A 15,037-nucleotide genomic window follows, 5' to 3' on the forward strand; every position below is an offset into this window, starting at 1 on the left:
CACACTCTTACACTCATATTATATGCCCATAGATAACCTTTTACTAATAACTGAGGTTTTTAAATGGTAAGTTTATGCCCACATGAACTTACTTATTAATTTAACAAACTTATTTAATAAACAAAGTTTATTAATTCAATAAATTTATTATTTAATAAACTTATTAAGTATTTTGTTCACAACATAAACGTTTTGAAAATATTAAAAAGCCATTTCTTTCAAAGGTCCCAGAGGGGCTCATTCTGCAATGTCTCCGTTTTTCCTGTGCAAGTGGTTGACATGTTAGACTGAGGTCTATAACGTGCAAAATATCATATGTGCTTTTAGTGCACATTTCTGCCTCCACCCTTTTCTGCACCGTCAGTGTCGTGATGCCCTTTGCGGCTGTGATATCGCTGGCGTGGGAACCTAGAAGGCGCTGGCCACTTCATTGGCCTGTCCAGTGTTGGCCCTGATCCTGCCCCATGCCCCCAGCATCCATTGCGCGGGCCTTGAGACCACACCCCTGAAACCGCTAGCCATGGCGCCCTGGGGTTTGCAGGTGGGTCTCCAGGCGGTCCTCTTTGGTTCTTCAAGGGCATCCTCGCCTGGCGCTTTCCTTTCCAGCATGTGCGGGCCAAGCCTCACTATTCAGCCCTAAAATGGGCCCAGGCGGCCACTGGGCCACAGAGCAGCAGGTAAGGGCCTCGGGGACTGCGTTCCATAACGGCTGGGACCTCGGGACCTCGGGGGTCCGGTGACCGTTGGTTTGCGGGGCTGCCTGAGAACGGAAGGCCTCGACGTCGTTACGCAGTCGTTGTGCACCGCCCTGCGCCAGGCGCCAGTCAGACGACTGTCCCTGCCCTCGAAGAGCTCGTCTTCCTGGCGCAGGGCTTGTTGGTTTCTGTTCATGAGGCTGAGTGAGCTCTCTTCTACTCCTGCCTCAATGCGAGCTTGGTGTTTATATCCCCGATAAGTGAGTAATGAACTCTTAAAAAATTTGCGTAATATATACTTACACATATGTGTGTACACGTGACACAAATATAGATGAATATGTGTGTGATTTTATGTGAGTAAACAGACTCTTCAAAGAATTAATATATTTTATTACATTATTAACATTCATAGATGTACTTGCATTCATGGGATAAACTCCACTAAGATATGTATCAGTACATGTGTATGTATCATATGTGTACATAGGCAGACATTGTTGGATTTGATTTGTTAATGTTTTATTTATGATATTTGCACTTACATTCATAAATGTTATTGTCTATGTAATTTTTTGGTGTAGTATACAGTTCTTGTCTTGTTTGGGAATCACTGCTCTTTAAGTTTCAAGAAATGAGTTCAATGACTTTCCTTCTTTACTTGTGAAGTTTGTATATCATAAGGATTTTCTGTTCTTTGCTTGTTTGATAAACCTCACCTGTGAAACACTTTCAGCCTCGTGTCTGTTACTTTTGGGAGTAAATGAGAGCCTTTTGTGTACTTTTCTGTTTTCCTTTCAACTTCATCAAGTTGATGAAGGAAATCAATTAATTTTATTGATCTTGATTGTTTTCTGTTATACTGATTTCCCTGCCTTTAAGCTTGTTCAGTTTCTAGCTTCTTTATTGAATCCTTTATTTACTTGCAATCTTTAAAATACTAAATTAATTTAATGCTCTTCTTATTTTTAATTCTAAGAGCTGCTAAAACTGCATCCACAAACCTTAAATATGTGATATTTTCTGAATGGTTCTAACTAGAGAGTAATTTCCATTTTTATTTTCTTTTTAATCTGTTACTTTATTTAGGAGTGCTATTTCAAGTCTTCAAACTAGACAGTTTTTTAAAAATCTGTTTTTATTTTTGACTTATTTATTTGCTTTATGTTAGAAAATGTAGTCTACATAATATTATATCTTTGAAGTGTATTAAGTCTTTGGTTACCTAGCATATCATCAATTTTTATAAGTATTTTATGTGATTTGAAAGGAAAGTAAATTCTTTTATTAGGTACAGGGTTCCCTCTATTTATATTGTTTTTGTTTAGTTGCTAAGTCACGTCTGACTCTTTTGCGACCCTATGGACTGTAGCCCAAGACTGTTCATTGGGAGGGTCAAATCTTGTGTATATGTACTACTTTTTTTGCTCACTTGATCTATAGATCATTGAGATAGGTTGAAATAGCTCACCATGTTTTTGCGAAATGTCGAGTTTCCTGTAATTCTGTCAGGCTTTGCTTTGTATATTTTGAGGCAATCTTAGGTACTTAAAAGTTATAAGTATTATAGCTCTTTGATGGATTGTCCCTTCTATTATTATGTTGAGTCTCCATTTCTCCTTATTAATGCTTTTCCTTTAAATTCTATTTTGTCTGATAGAATGTTGTTAAATCAGTGTTGTTTTTATTACCATTGGCATGGTATAGTATTTTCTGTTTCTTTGTTTCTTTATTGCACGACATAATATGTCTAAACGTATATTTCAGTGGCATTAAATTGTTGTGTGTCTATTACCACAATCCATCTTCCCAACTTTCATCATCCGCAACTGAAATTCTGTACTTATTTAATACTAACTCTTCATTACTGCTTCTATCTCCTGATAGCCAGTAAAATTTGACTATTCTAGAAACCTCATTCAAGTGGATTTCTAGAAATTTTGTCCTTTGTGTTTGGATTATTTACTTAGCATGATGGCTTCTAGGTTCATCCTAGAAGTATTGTGGTCTGTGTCAAGATATCATTTTTGATATTCTGTGATCTGTGTCATTTTTTAAGACTGAATAATTCCATTGTACGTATATACCTACTTTCTTTAGCCATTCATCTGTTAATGGACATTTGGGTTGTTTTTACCTTTTGGCTTTTATGAATAATGCTGCTCTGAACATTGGTGTACAAATATATGTTTGAATCACTGCCTTTGATTCTTTTGGTATTTACCTAGAAGTGGAATTGTTGGATCATATGGTAATTCTGTGTTTAATTTATTGAAGTACGATGACAGTTTTCCATAGCAACTGCATCATTTTCCTTTCTCACCAGCATCCATTTCTTTATTTTGAACTTTTTGATACGCTTTTGCTTTATGGATGTGTTTTATAAGCAACATTTTTAGCTACATTGTCTAGTTTGATTGTTCAATCTGTCTTTAAATAAATGGAATGAGTCCACTTTTATTATTGTGATTACTGAAGAAACAGGGCCAGATTTACTTCTCTTTTGTGTTTTTTGTATATCACACTTCCCTGTCTGCTGCTGAAATTTTCTGAATCATCTATACTCCTCCTGTCTGTCTGTCAGTTATTCTATGTGTTATTTATTTTTCCAGCTCTGTTTAGGCTCCATAGATTATGTTTATGTTATTTTAGTGTGTTACCTTAGTACATATTTGTCCATAAATTTTTTCTGACAAAGTCAGTCATTTTTTAAATATTTGTTTCTGTTGACAATAACAGTCATCTGTTGTTTTTTTTTTAATAACAAGGATCTTAAGGTACAATGCCCATTGAACTTCTTCCTACCCAACACTGTTATTGTTTCAGTATTTTAATTTTAACTTTTAAAATGTAATCTTTCATTATGTTTACTGACATAATACATATTTTTTTAAATGGTTTTTTCAGTAATCTTTTCTGATACAATGTTCTTTCATTTAAAAGACCACTTTTATGGAGGTTAATGGTGTGGATCCTGGATTTGTATCCAGGTCCACCACTTATTTTGTTCTTTGATTTCTTTATGTCAAGTGAGTGTAATACCATGTTAAGTGGGTTTAAGACTAGTGCCTAACTCAAAGAGGCTTTGTGAGCATTTAATAAGTGAATATATGTAACTGTGTCTTTGTCTCCCATTGTTAATTGGAATTACCACAAATTTCGTGGCTGAGAGCAACACAAATGTATTATTTTACAGTTCTGGAGGTCAGAAGGCTAAAATGTGTAAAATGTGTTCAGCATTCCTTTTTGGAGGCTCTCAGGGAGAAATCTGTTTCCTTAGCTGTTCTTCCCTTCAGAGGTTGCCTACATTCCTTGGCTTGTAGTCCCTTCTCTTATCTTTAAAGCCTGCAGCATTGTATCTTCTCTTCTCTGACCTTGGCTTCCATTCTCACATCCTTCTCTGCCTTTGATCTTCCTATCTCCCTCTTGCATGGTTCCTTGTGATTATGTTGAACCCACTGGATAATCCAGAATAATCTCCCCATTTTGAGATTTTAGTTTAATTACATCTGCAAAGTCCCTTTTACCATGTAAGGTAACTTATTCATGGGTTCTGGGTGGTTAGGATGTGGACACCTTTGGGGAGGCCATTGTTCATTCTGTCACTTTGTATACATCTCATCTCTATGTCACTTTGTGCTGAAGTACATCCTTAATTATTCTGTTAAGTGAGGGTCTGTAGGTGATAATCTCAGTCTTTTTACATATTCAACAATATAAACTTCTTGATGGGCGGTTATTTTTGTTTCAGCATTTTTAAGACATTAACCTATTGTCTGCTGGTAACTTTTCTAACAAACCAATAAATGATATACTTTTGGCCTCTTTGTTTTTTTTTTTTTTTTTTTTTTTACAGAGTGGGTAAGGATTTTCATATGCACCAGATTGTATTGTATTGTACTATATTGATGGCATCCTGTCATCATTGATCATTGCATGGGTCTTTAAAAACTAATAAATTGTATGTTCAAGTTATAAAATAGTCACCTGCAAATTCACCGCATAAGACAATAAGTAGGTTATTAGCAACATTTATCTTCAAATCTTTCTCTTATTTTATCTCTCTGCCTTCTATAACTCCTCAAGAATTTTGTGTTTATTATTGTCAACTGGAAGGACCACAAACTATAAAGAGGTCAAAAATTGATTAATGGGGGTCTTAGAATTGCAATTGGGGGAACCACAGTTTTGGAGGAAGCCAGAACAGTGTCCCACTGGAGGAAAATAGGTAGAGTTTTTGATGGGGGAACGGGACGTTCTTGCGGGTTTAAACAAATTGTTTATTGGAGGAACATTTGTTACATATATGCAATCGGCTTATCAAGCACATCTCATATGTTACTAGGGAAAGGTATATTTTCTTTAGTCCAGTTCTTAGCATATTTCAGCAACTCAGCAGCTGTTCAGCAGTTTTATTTTAGAGTGTTCAGCAAGAGTTCAGCAAGGGCAGTGACTATGGAGGTCCTCAGGTCTCCATCATCCCTGATTTAGTTCTTTTCATATTATCTTGAAGTATTAAAAGCTTTCAAAATCACACGTGTATGTCTACAGTATATTTCTTAGCTTAACTGTTTTTGAAGTTTACAAAAAAGAAAAATATTCTGAATGAGTTTTCTAATAATTCCTCTTACCAATGATATTTTACCAAGGTTAATTGTTTTATTTTTACTGTAGTGTAATATTTCATTGTATTATTAGATCATAATTTGTTTATTCTCTTAGTGCTGGGCTTTTAGTGTTGTTTCCAGCTTTTAGATATTATTCTCAAGGCTACTGTGGAAGATTTTGTACTGTTTTCTATTGCACATGTGAAAAAGTTTTTATTTGTGTGTGTGTGTGTGTGTATGTAGGTATGCGTGCATGCCAAACACTTCATCATGTCTAACTCTTTGCAACCGCATGGACTGCAGCATGCCAGGCTTACTTATCCTTCCCTTTCTCCTGAATTTTGCTCAAACTTGTGTCCATTGTAGGTATGTGTGTGTGTGCTAAAGTCGCCTCAGTCATGCTCTGCTCTTTGTGACCCTGTGGACTGTAGTCCTCCAGGCTTATCTAGCCATGGGATTCTCCAGGCAAGCGTACTTGAGGGGGTTACCATGCTCTTTGGATCATCCTGACCCAAGGATAGAACCCATCTCTTTTTTTTTTTAGAACGCATCTCTTATGTCTCCTGCATTGGCAAGTGGGTTCTTTACCACTAGCGCCACTTGGGGAGTAGGTATATTAGGATGTAATTGCTGAGATGTAGGGTAATGTTCAGTTTTTAAAGAAGATGCCAAACTTTTCTGGAGTGGTTATATACTCTTACCAGCAATCTAAGAGATACTACTAATGTCTATCCTCTCTGCTTGATGTTGTCAAACTTCTTTTGCCAGTTGAATTACAGAAATGTTGACTTATGATCTTAATTTGCATGATCCTGATTAGTAATGACATTGAACATAACTTGTTATGTTTATTTCTTCTTCTGTGAAATGCCTGTACATATCATTTGCCTGTGTAATTGTTCTAGTCGTTTTTTTTTTTTTTAGTGTAGTTCTTTTTTTTGTTCTTGAGACTAATTTTTTGTGGTATGTATGTTAGATGTCACTTCAGTTGTTTATTGCTGTTTAACAAATCGCTCTAGAATTCACTGGCTTAAATCAAGAATGATTTATTATTTCTCTAGGCTCTAGGCTCAGAGGGGTGTTTTTGTAGCTTCATATGGCCCTGGGTCACTCATCTGACTATATTTATTTGATGGCTGGGTGGGGCTGGAAGGTTCAAAATGTCTTCACTCATGTCTGGTGGTTCAGAACTTTTCTGTGTGGCTGATGACTTGGAGCATGTGTAGTCTCAGCAGGGTAGTTGGATTTCTCCCACAGTTCTTCGCTTTGAGAGGGAGAGGGGAAGCTGGCAGGACTCTTAAGGGCTAGGCCTGGAACTGGCATAAAGTTATTTTAACAGGTCTCTGTTGGTCAGAAGAAATCACTAAGACAAGCTCTGCTTTGAGAAAGAGGAATAGACTCTACTTTGTGATAAATAGACATGCATGTAGGAATTGTGGTTATCTTTGGAGACTGCTGCTAAGTCGCTTCAGTTGGGTCCGACTCTGTGCGACCCCAGGGACTGTAGCCTACCAGGCTTCTCTGTCCATGGGATTCTCCAGGCAAGAACACTGGAGTGGGTTGCCATTTCCTTTTCCATCTTTGCAGACTATGTACCAAATATATTTTGCAGCTATCATTTCACAGTATACAGCTTTTCTTTATTAAAAGTGAGATTTATCAAAAGTTCTTTATTTTAATACAGTTAAGTATATAGACTTTTATATACACTCTTGTTTAAAAATCTTTCCTTTCCCCCATCAGAGAAATATTAAATATATTTTAAAGTTTTAATTTTGATATTTAAGTACTTAATTACACTGGAGTTAAATTTTTATTTTGTTTGTATATTTGGTGTGAATGAGAAAATGTTCAGTTTCAATTTATTCCCATGTGGTCCTTTTTTTCTAGATCAGTTTTTCCCACTGACTTGACATGTCTTTTTATTTTTTTGTCGTTTTTAGTTGTGGTCTATTCTTTTTCACGTAGAGAAATCCCTTGAACATTTCTTGTACAGCTAGTTTGGTAGTGATGACCTCTTTTAGCTTTTGCTTGCATGTAAAACTCATAATCTTTCCATTAACTTTGAATGAAAGCCTTACTGAATAGATTATTACTATTTCCCCCTTTTATCACTGTAGATATATCATGCCACTTTCTTCTGGCCTGCAGAGTTTCTGTCGAAAGTTAGCTATGAGCCTTATAGCCTTGTACATAACTTGTTGTTTTTCTCATGCTGCTTTTAATAGTCTCTTTAATTTTTACTATTTTAATTACATGTGCCTTGATTGGTCCTCTCTGTGTTGAACCTGTTTGGGACTCTCTGTACTTCCTGGACCTGGAAGCCTTTTCCAAAGTTAGGAAAGTTTTCAGCTCTATGTCTTCTCTCTCTCTTCTCCTTCTGGGATCTCTGTAATGTGCATGTTAGTATGTTTGATGTCCCAGTGAAAGTGAAAGTAGCTCAGTTGTGTCCAACTCTTCAAGACCCCATGGACTGTAGCCTGCCAGTCTCCTCTGCCCATGGAATTGTCCCAGCCAGAATACTGGAGTGGGTAGCCATTTCCTTCTCCAGGGGATCTTCCCAGCCCAGGGATTTAATCCAGGTCTCCCGCATTGTAGGCGGATTCTTTACCAGCTGAGCTACGAGGGAAGCCTAAAGGTCTCTTAAATTGTCATCTTTTCTTTTTTTTTTTTTTGTCCTGTTTCTTTTCAGTTACTTCCACTACCTGTCTTCCAGCTCATGATCTGTTCCTCTGTATCATTTAGTCTACTGATCATTCCTTCTAGTGTATTTTGCATTTCAGCACTATATTATTCATCTCTGGTCCATCTATATTTTAAACTCTTTGTTAAAAACTTCTCACTCTGTTCATCCCAAATCCTCTTGAGTTCTTTGATCATCTTTATGATCACTACCCTGAACTCTTTCTCAAGTAGATTTTCTGTCCCCACTTCATTTAATTCTTTTGGGGTTTTATCTTGTTCCTTTGTTTGGAACATGTTTCTCTGTTTTCTCATTTTGCCTAACTTGTTGTTCTTATTTCCATGTGTTTTGTAGGCTTGTTACATTTCCTGACTTTGGAAACGTGGCCTTTTATAGGGATGTCCTATGTATCCTAATCGAACATTCCCCCTAGTCAAAGAGCTATATTGTTTAGGGGTGTGCCATATGTGAGCTGTATGAGTCCTTATGTTGTGGCAAGTTGACACTTGTGGGTGGTCTACTAGGCCTGGCTGGCCCCCGACCTGGTTGGTTGCCAGGCAGGCCCTGCCTTGGGTAGAGGTTGCTGGCTACTGATTGATGGGGTTGGGTAGGGTCACAAGGTGGCTGGCTATAGAGTCCTGGCAGATGTGAAGCTGATGTCAACCTGCTAGGAGGTGGGATTGGATCCTGGGGCCACTGACTGAAGGGACCAGTGTCCCAGAGCTAGTGTTGACTTGGTGGTGGTTGGGGCTTGTTCCTGGCACAGCTGGCTGAGGGATCCAGGGTGTCTTAGGGCTGGGATTAGCCTGCTGGCAGGGTAGTCTAGGTCCTGCCATGGCAAGCTGTGAAACTGCAGTGATCCTGGAGCGGATGCTAGCCAACTGGCACGTGAGGCTGGTACAGGACTAGTGCTGGCCCTCTGATGGGCAGTGCTAGGGCTTGAGGTCTATGGCTACAGGGGCCAGGGTTTGGAGCTGGTATTTAGGCCTACCGTAGGTGGAGCTGAGGCCCGGGAGGTCTCAGAGCTAGTGCTGGTTTACTGGTGTATGTAGGCTGGCCTTGGGGCTGGCTGCCCTCTGGTGGGCAGTGCTGGAATCTGGAGTCTCTGGCTATAGGGCCCTGGAAGTATTCCACCCTCTCCCCCCACTGGTAGGAGGGGACAGGGCCCAGTAGGTCCTGGGGCTGGTGCTGGTCTACTGGTGAGTGGGAGCTGGGTTCCAGGGTCTCTGGTGAAGAGGGTCTTGTCCTGGGGCAGCTGTGGGTTCAGCACCCCGATAGCAGCCAGCCTGCTGGTTGGTGGGGCTTTGTTCGCACTTGGGCTAGTTACTTGGCCTGAGGCATCCCAGTACTGGCGCTAACAGGTAGGTGGGTAGGGGTGAGTTCTAATATGCTAGAGAGAAATTCCAAAGTGGTGCTTGCTAGTGTCCCTGTCCTCATGATAGAAAAAGTTCCCTAAAATGACTACTCCCAGTGTCTGTATCCCCAGGATGACTTCCAGTTGCCTCCTGCTTCCCTGGAATGCTCTCCAGAATCATCAGATAAGGTGTGACCCAGGTTCCTTTCAACTTACTACTTTTGCCCTGAGTCCTAGAACATGTGAGATTTTATGTGCACCCGGTAAGAATGGAGTTCCTGTTTCCCTCAGCCCTCTGGGTGTCCTGAAAGTAAATTCTGCTGACTTTCAAAGCCATATGTTCTGGGGGCTCATGTTCCTGATGCAGGACCCCTGGACTAGGGACGCTGATGTGGGGCATGGACCTCTTACTCCTCTGTATTTGTAATTTGTGAGTTGCCCACTAGGGGTCTGAGACTTAACTGTACCTTTCCTATTTTTTTATCTTTAGTCACAACTAAAGATAAAGGTATTTTCTGCTAGATTCCAGTCTTTATCATCAGTAATAGCTCTGTAACTTTTGTGTGCCCATAGGAGGAGGTGAGCTCAGGGTCTGCCTTCTCTGCCATCTTGGCCAAATTCCTATTGATTTTGTAACCTATAACTTTACTGAATTTGTTTATTAATTCTATCTGAACTAATCTTTCCATCTTCAAAGCCAGCCAACAATAGACTATTGTGAAATAATAAGAAACACATTGGCCTCTGCCCCGGTTCCTGACACAGGACTGCTTGAATTTCTGGACTGCAGAAATTCTGAATTTCTGCTTGAATTTCTGGACTGCTTGAATTTCTGGACTGGTTCCCGACACAGGACTGCAGATTTCTGTAATATACCTTGAAGTCAGAAAGTGTGATACCTGTAGCTTTATTCTTTTTTCCAAAAATGGCTTTGATTATTGAGGATCTCTCGTGGTTCCAAGCAAAGCATTTTTTTCCCTACTTTTATGAAAAATGCTATTGGAATTTTGATAGAGATAGCATTGGATCTGTTGATTGTTTTGGGAAGTATGGGCATTTTAATATTAGTTACTGTAATATGTGAGCATGAGCTAATTTTCCATAATTTTGTGTTTTGCTTCGGTTTCTTTCATCAGTGTCTTATAGTTTTCAATGTACAGGTCTTTTAATTTCCTTGGTTAAATTTGTCCTTCAGAATTTATCTTTTTTGGTGTTATTGTAAGTGTGATTGATTTCTCAATTTCTTTTTTGTGTAGTTCATTGTTAGTATATAGAAATGCAATTGATTTTTGAATGTTGATTTTGATTCCTACAGCTTTACTGAATTTGTTTATTAACTCTAACAGTTTTTTTGGGTGGAGGATGACAGAGGATGAGCTAGTTGGTGGACATGAGTTTGAGTAAGCTCTGGGAGTTGGTGGTGGATAGGGAAGCCTGGCATGCTGCAGTCCATGGGGTAGCAAAAAGTTGGACACAACTGAGCGAGTGAACTGAACTGATGGTGGTTCTATTTTTAGTTTTTTTTAAAAACCTCTGTATTGTTTTCCACAGTGTCTACACCAATTTACACCTCCCACCAACAGTGTCAGAAGGTTGTCTTTTCTCTCCATCCTTGCCAACATTTGTTATTTGTATTCTTTTCTATGATAGCTATTATGACAGGTTTGAGGTGATATCTCAGTGTGGTTTGAATTTGCATTCCTCTGTTTGATTAATGATGTTGAGCATATTTTCATGTGCCTGTTGGCCATCTGTGTTGTCTTCTTTGGAATAGAGTCTATTCATACCTTCTGTCCATTTTTAAACCAGACTTTTTATATTGAGTTGAATTAGCTGTTTATGTATTTTGGATATTAACCCATTATGGGTCATATCATTGGCAAATATTTTCTCCCATTCAGTAGGCTGTCCTTTCATTTTATCAGTGATTTCCTTTACTACACAAAAGCTTTTTAAGTTTTAATTAGGTCCCATTTGTTTACTTTTGCATTTATTTCCTTTGCTTTAGGACAAGGATCCAAAAACATATTGCTGTGTTTTATGTCAAAGAGTGTTCTGCCTGTGTTTTCCTCTAGGAGTTTTATAGTATCTGGTCTTAACATTTTGATCTTTAATCCATTTTGAGTTTATTTTTGTATATGGTGTTAAAGAATGTTCTGATTTCATTCTTTTATATGTGGCTGTCCAGTTTTTGCAGTACCCCTTATTGAAGAGACTGTCTTGTATGTTCTTGCCTCCTTTGTCATAGATTTGTTGACTCTTTGCGACCCCATGTACTATACAGTCCATGGAATTCTCCAGGCCAGAATACTGGAATGGGTAGTCTTTTCCTTCTCCAGGGGATCTTCTCAACCCATGGATTGAACCCAGATCTCCTGCATTGCAGGCAGATTCTTCACCAGCTGAGCCACCAGGGAAGCCCAAGAATACTAGAGTGGGTAACCTATCTGTTCTCCAGGGGATCTGCCTGACTCAGGAATTGAACCGGGGTTTCCTGCATTGCAGGAAGATTCTTTACCAGCTGAGCTACTAGGGAAGCCTTTGTCATAGATTGACTATATGTGTGTGAGTTCATATCTGGGCTCTCTATCCTGTTCGATTGATCTGCAATATGGATGGACTGGAAATTAATATTAGTTACTGTATTAGTTACTGTTTTTGTGTCAGTACCATATTTTTTTAAAATTTTACTTTTATTGAAGTATAGTTGATTTACAGTGTTTTGTTAATTTCTGCTATACAGCAAAGTGACTCAGTTATACAAATCTGTACATTCTTTTTTATATTCTTTGCATTATAGTTTATCTCAGAATATTGAATATAGCCCCCTGTGCTGTACAGTAGGATGTTTTTTATTCTATATATAATAGTTTGCATCTCCTAACCTCAAACTTCCAGTCCACCCCTCTCCCACTCTCCTCCCCCTTGGTAACTACAAGTCTTCTCCATGTCTGTGAGTTTGTTTCTGTTTCGCAAATAACTTCATTTGTGCCATATTTTAGTTTTCACATACAATGATAGTTGTATTTGTCCTTCTCTTTTTGACTTGTACTTAGTATGATAATTTCCAGTCCCTCGATATTGCTGTAAATGGAATTAGTTCATTCTTTATTATGGCTGAGTAGCATCCCATTCAGAAAAGGCAATGGCACCCCACTCCAGTACTCTTGCCTGGGAAATCCCATGGATGGAGGAGCCTGGTAGGCTGTAGTCCATGGGGTCGCCAAGAGTCTGACACAACTGAGCAACTTCACTTTCACTTTTTACTTTCATGCATTGGAGAAGGAAATGGCAACCCACTCCAGTGTTCTTGCCTGGAGAATCCCAGGGATGGTGGAGCCTGGTGGGCTGCCGTCTATGGGGTCGCACAGAGTCGGACACGACTGAAGTGACTTAGCAGCAGCAGCAGCATCCCATTGTACACATGTGCCACATCTTTGTCCATTCATCTGCTAATGGACATTTAAGTTGTTTCCATATCTTGGCTATTGTGAATAGTGCTTCAGTGAACACTGGGGTGCATATATCCTTTTGAACCATGTTTTTCTCCAGATACAGGCCCAAGAGTGGAGTGGCTGGGTCATATGGTAACTCTCTTTTTAGTTTTTTAATTAATTAATTTATTTTAATTGGAGACTAATTACTTAACAATATTGTAGTGTTTTTTGCCATACATTGACATGAATTAGCCATGGGTATACATGTGTTCCCCATCCTGAATCCCCCTCCCATCTTGCTCCTATCCCATCCCTCAGGGTCATCCCAGTGCACCGACCCTGAGCACTCTGTCTCATGCATCGAACCTGGAAACCTCCATACATTTCTTAATGTATTTAAATGACTGAAAAAACTCACAGCTAAAAGCTAAGAAAATTATTCTTGGCTTAAATTATTTAGTTAGAATTTACTTCCATGCAAAATTTACTTTATTTTGAGACTTTCTGTATCTTGTTAAATTTCCCTCGGTAATCAGAAAGAGACTCTCTGTCTTGCATATTTCAAAACCCATTTCCTTTTGTTCTATTCTGTTCTATCTGAGGCATTCTGGTAGTACATGAATGTGGCCTTAGTACTTAGTGAATGGTGAAATGAGTTCGGTGTCTTAGGCTTCCAGTTCTGTTGACTTCCCTGAGTTCTTTCTGATGATTTATTCTTGGGGAGATGATCTTAAAACTTATTATATTTAGTATAGAATTTAAGGTCAATTAGAATTGTATGTATATAAACACATCAATGTAAGAAGGAAAAAATTGTCATAGAGAGGAAGTTAGACAATATGGACTGCCCTGAGAAAGATAGCTAGCATAGTGAAGGCTCTGAAAATTATATTACACACAAGAAACACTTGAAGGTAATGAGAGTATTAAATTAATAAGCCTACTGGAAAGTTGGGAACTATATATATACATATATATATGTATATATATAGTTTATAGAATCGGTAGTAATAGCTGTGAAATAATTTTTTATATTTTAAAAATAACGTGAATGTATTTTTTCAGCTCATCACTTCATAGTTTTGTTCAGAAAAATATATGGAGACATTCAGACCCAATGATTTGACACCAGTAAATAAAGACAGGAACAAGGATAAAGGAAACTCAAAACCAAGGTAAAATAAGATATAATTAAATTAAAATCTCAAACATACCTGGCTAGTGATAAGCCATTCTGACAATGGAAAATATAACGTATCACATGAGAATTGAATGAGGGTTGTGGCATGTAGAAAACCTTGGTTTCTTAGGAAGTTCTTCCTGACAAGATAGGCAAATCAACACTGACTCCTTCTCCCAGACCAACTTTGGATATGCCAAAAAGTGTGAAAGAGGTTGATGGGTATGAGAAACTAATCAACAACTGCGAAATCCCAGGAAGGCAGTAGGTGGTTTGGTTCTAGATATGGACTGTGGATAGAAAACGACAGCTCAGAGCAGAAGAGGGCAGCAGAGAGCAGATGAAGAAAAGAGTGTATCAGCAAACACTCAGAAAAAAATAGTGGAGAAGAAATCTTGAAAATATTTCTGAGTTGTATTTAAACATGATGGATTGGAACCCTTGTTTTTATGGCTGTCCTTCCTAAAACCATGTTAAAATGACAGTAAGGAATAAGAGAATTCAAGATGAGATACAAGCAAGTGGGAGTACCAGTGAAATTTTGAAAGCTTGAAAATACATGGATAAGTTATCATTAATTTAGCAGAGTGGAAATTATAAACCCAAGGTGTCAGTTGGTGTAGCCCAGAAACAGGCTGATTCATCCTCCCCCATCTCCTCCCTTCCATCACTATTCTCTCCAGTCCCACAAACTCAGGAATTAAGGATATTATGTACCTCTGAAAGTGCAGAGCAGCTGAGACTGCAATCAGTTACTTGAAAGTTTGTATAAGAAGCAATCAGAATATGTATCTTTCTTCACCTCTCACAGCCAAAAGATTCTTTCTTTCTTTATTCTCAGAAATAATCTGAGAACAGCTGAGAGTAGATTAATGTATTCAAATCAAAGAGATCTTTAGTTTTCTTCTTTTGTTTAACTATGAGAAAGCTCACAGCTAAAAGCTAGAGATTACTCTCTGGGAAATTGACCAGCCAAAAGGAAAGATGTGTAGATAATGTCAGTAGGAAATACCTAACAAAATTCCCAGATTGCCCCAAAGTCAAATCTACCAGTTGAAAAACACCAGTGCATGAAGAGTTG

At 38.5% G+C, this 15,037-nt stretch overlaps 1 protein-coding gene across 1 annotated transcript in view; it reads left to right on the forward strand.

Moving 5' to 3' along the window:
* Window positions 1–781: 781 nt before the first annotated feature.
* Window positions 782–15,037, forward strand: part of DNAH14 (dynein axonemal heavy chain 14) — a 377,701-nt gene continuing 363,445 nt past the window's right edge. Inside the window, exons 1-2 of the mRNA XM_059875675.1 lie at window positions 782–955; window positions 13,842–13,951. Coding sequence (XP_059731658.1) covers window positions 13,875–13,951 — 77 coding nt within the window. The 5' untranslated portion in view covers window positions 782–955; window positions 13,842–13,874. The remainder of the gene's footprint in view (window positions 956–13,841; window positions 13,952–15,037) is intronic.

This window comes from Bos taurus, chromosome 16, assembly GCF_002263795.3.
Source record: "Bos taurus isolate L1 Dominette 01449 registration number 42190680 breed Hereford chromosome 16, ARS-UCD2.0, whole genome shotgun sequence".
Taxonomy (NCBI): domain Eukaryota; kingdom Metazoa; phylum Chordata; class Mammalia; order Artiodactyla; family Bovidae; genus Bos; species Bos taurus.